Source organism: Teleopsis dalmanni, unplaced genomic scaffold, assembly GCF_002237135.1.
Source record: "Teleopsis dalmanni isolate 2A unplaced genomic scaffold, ASM223713v2 unscaffolded_contig_0966, whole genome shotgun sequence".
Lineage (NCBI taxonomy): Eukaryota > Metazoa > Arthropoda > Insecta > Diptera > Diopsidae > Teleopsis > Teleopsis dalmanni.
In genome coordinates, this window is record NW_024032348.1 from 2,113 (window position 1) to 5,394 (window position 3,282).

General features: G+C 36.3%; 1 protein-coding gene across 1 annotated transcript; it reads left to right on the forward strand.

Annotated features, from left to right (window-relative positions):
* Window positions 1-1,038: 1,038 nt before the first annotated feature.
* On the forward strand, window positions 1,039-2,953 carry LOC119663832 (uncharacterized protein K02A2.6-like). The gene is made up of 2 exons (XM_038073433.1): window positions 1,039-1,879; window positions 1,956-2,953. Exons 1-2 carry the CDS (start codon window positions 1,039-1,041, stop codon window positions 2,951-2,953), a joined length of 1,839 nt encoding a protein of 612 aa, XP_037929361.1.
* Window positions 2,954-3,282: the final 329 nt, after the last annotated feature.

A 3,282-nucleotide genomic window follows, 5' to 3' on the forward strand; every position in this document is an offset into this window, starting at 1 on the left:
TTAGGAAGTAGTTCCTTTTGAGGTAAAATATATGCACAAATGTGCAATAAAAACATACATATTCATATACTGCAGACTTAATTTCTCCAATATCACATTTGCACATACATAGTGATTTTTGTTGTGCATTTTGCAATAAAAAAATAATATTTTCTATTACTATTATTTTCTTTAAGAAGACAAGAAGATGTATGTGCTAAAATTGTTTCAGGGATTTTTTTAATATTCACTTCGTATATTAATGAAATATACAAATAAAACCAAAAATCCAAAAGAAACATGCGTGCAAAAACAATTGTGGGTTGCAATGAGTATGAACTGAACATCATACCAGTTGTGATTCGATCAAACATTGTTGCATGAGGTTGGGTGGATTTATTATAAATCCACCAGCAAAATTTTGTATGCAAGAATAAACCATTCTCTTTTCATTTTCGATTTTTGACCAAAATGAACCATTTGAGGCCAGTGTCAATACCGTCCCAACGACGTTCGAATGCATTCCAAAAAAGTTCCAAATGCAAAGGAACACATTCTTCTTTCTTGAAAACGATGCACCTCTTATTAGAACTTCTACTTCCCAAAAAGTAATTAACCGTAGTTAATAATATTGTCACCCTTAATAAAACGATTTCCGAACACATTCGTGTAGAATGTGTTCGGAACACGTTTATGTTTTTTCCAAACACACAATGATACAATGAAGGAGAGAGTTAATTTCTTGGAAAAAACGTTACGTGAACTGCAAACGAGTCAGCAGAATTTCCAGCCACAAAGTATATCTTCTCCAGTGTATATGAATGAAAATAAATCTAAGGCAGAATTGAATGTAAGCAACGTCACGACAATGGGAGTGCCGATTCCTAATGTCAATATGCAGGAGCAAAGGCCAATAATGTCAACGTCTGTAAATAATTTTATGCCAATATCGTCGGGAATGAATACATTTCCGGTTAATGCGCATAATATAAACCACAGTATGCAGCATTGGGGTGCATGCCAGTTGGTAGTGTTCCAAGCACGAGTTATATAGGTAATATGCGGCATGAACATATGAACGGAGGTCATATTGCATATTACCCACCATACGCGCAAAATCCTTATGGAAACGTTAGAGAGATTGTAACCCTTTTACCTGAGTTCAATCCGTCAAGCGACAAATCTCTTATGCCAAATCAGTTCATAAAACGGAACGATATGTTACGAACTACATATCGTTGGGACGATCAAACATTAGTATTTGCAGTGCAACAAAAGTTGCAAGGATACACAAAATATTGGGTTAATTCACAAGACGTGTTTCTTTCTTGGACGGAATTTGCTACAAAATTTTTGAAAGACTTTGCTTCTACAGAAAACATAGCAGACGTATACTTCAAAATGTCCCAAACGAAGAGACAATTTAATGAAAGTCCGCAAGAATATTACTACAAAATGATATCTATAGGTACTCGTGGAAACGTACCCGAAAATGCAATTGCTCGGTATATAATTAATGGCATCAATGAGCCACGCTTAAAGCAGAAAATCTCGAATGAATACACTCTCTGTAATGAACTCTTACGTGATATAAATATTTATACTGTATATAATGATGTTCAAAACTTTAACGAAAAACCAAAACCTAAATACCCGGTAAATACTAATCACGATCTTAGAGACAATTCTAAGATACAAACACTCCAAAATAAGGAAAGCGAGACGACTAGAAAAGTCAAATGTTTCAATTGCTCTAGAATAGGCCATTATTCAAACAAGTGTCCTGAACCACAACGTAAAGAGCGTTGTTCAATATGCAATCGCACTACGCATAAGGAGACCGATTGTCCTAGTAAGAAAAACAATGCCGAGAATAAACAAACGGTTAACAAAATTGAAAGTACTTGCGAAAAAAAGAAATGAGCTCGTGACGAAAGTTGTAAAAGTAAATCAAAAACCGACGCGATCATTTATAGATCCTGGTAGTGCATACACTCTAATTCGTGAGACATTTGCAAAAGATTTTAAAAATGAAATATTGCGTTGTTCTGTAACTTTGAGTGGTTTCGCCGATGGAAAATTTATCTGCACCTCTAAAATAAATGCTGTCGTAGATTTTGATAATAACGAATTTATAACCGATTTGTTGATCGTGGATGACGGAAAAATACCCGAAAATATTTTGCTGGGTCGTGATGTATTGTGCCGTGAAGGTAAACGTCTTATCATAGAGGGAGACAAATGCCATATAGAAGATCTGCAAACATCGGTAGAAATACCGTCGGATGTACGCAAACAACTTAAAGGTCTACTCTCAACGTACCGTGGCGTTTTTGCAGAAAGTATGTCTGAACTAGGCAAATGTGTTATCAACAAAATGAGTTTTAAAGTCAGCACTGACGTACCTATTCGGGAAAAACCATATCGGATAGCATTTGCCAAACGCAAAATCGTTTCGGACATTGGTCTTGATTTGCTTAAAAATGACATCATACGCCCTTCGTCATCACCGTATGCCTCATCCGTGGTTCTGGTAGAAAAGAAAAATGGTGAGCATCGACTCTGCGTAGATTATCGTGCATTAAACAAAATCATTATTAAAAATCCTTACCCTATGCCAAATATGGAGGAGCAGTTTGCTCAGCTCTCAGGTAACAGATTCTTTACGACACTTGACCTTCGCATGGGATATCACCAAATAGAAATTGAAGAGTCCTCAAAACAATATACAGCTTTCGTTACTACGGATGGTCATTTCGAATACAACAGAATGCCATTTGGAATGGTTAACGCCCCTGGAGTTTTTCAAGAGACAATGGATAAGATTGCGTCGTCGATGGGCCGTGGTGAAGTTCTAATTTATCTCGATGATGTTATTATACCCAGTAAAAGTATAGAAGAAGGTATAGAACGGTTAGAAAAATTTCTCTGTTTGTTAAAAGAGCAATTTGACGCTAAGGATGTCCAAATGTAAATTTCTTAAAACGGAACTAATACACCTAGGGCACGTTATTGATCAAAATGGAATAGCACCAGGTAATCAAAAAGTAGCTGCAATTAAAAATTTTAAACAGCCAACCAACGTAACAGAAGTACGAGGCTTCTTGGGTTTGACTGGATTTTTCCGCAAATTTGTTCAGGATTACTCAATCATCTCAAAACCAATCGCGATGTTGCTACGAAAATCAGAACAAGAGTTCGTAGGGGGTGTTGAGTAGAAAAATGCATTTGACAAACTTATAAATATGCTATGTAGCGGTCCGGTTCTAGCTCTGTACGACAGTAATGCTGAACATGAAGTGC

Bases quoted from the DNA above. Each gene is read 5' to 3' on its own strand.
- LOC119663832 (XM_038073433.1), top strand. From the start codon at position 1,039: ATGCGGCATGAACATATGAACGGAGGTCATATTGCATATTACCCACCA. The intron at 1,880-1,955 runs GTACTTGCGAAA...GATCATTTATAG, and splicing joins AACGGTTAACAAAATTGAAA to ATCCTGGTAGTGCATACACT.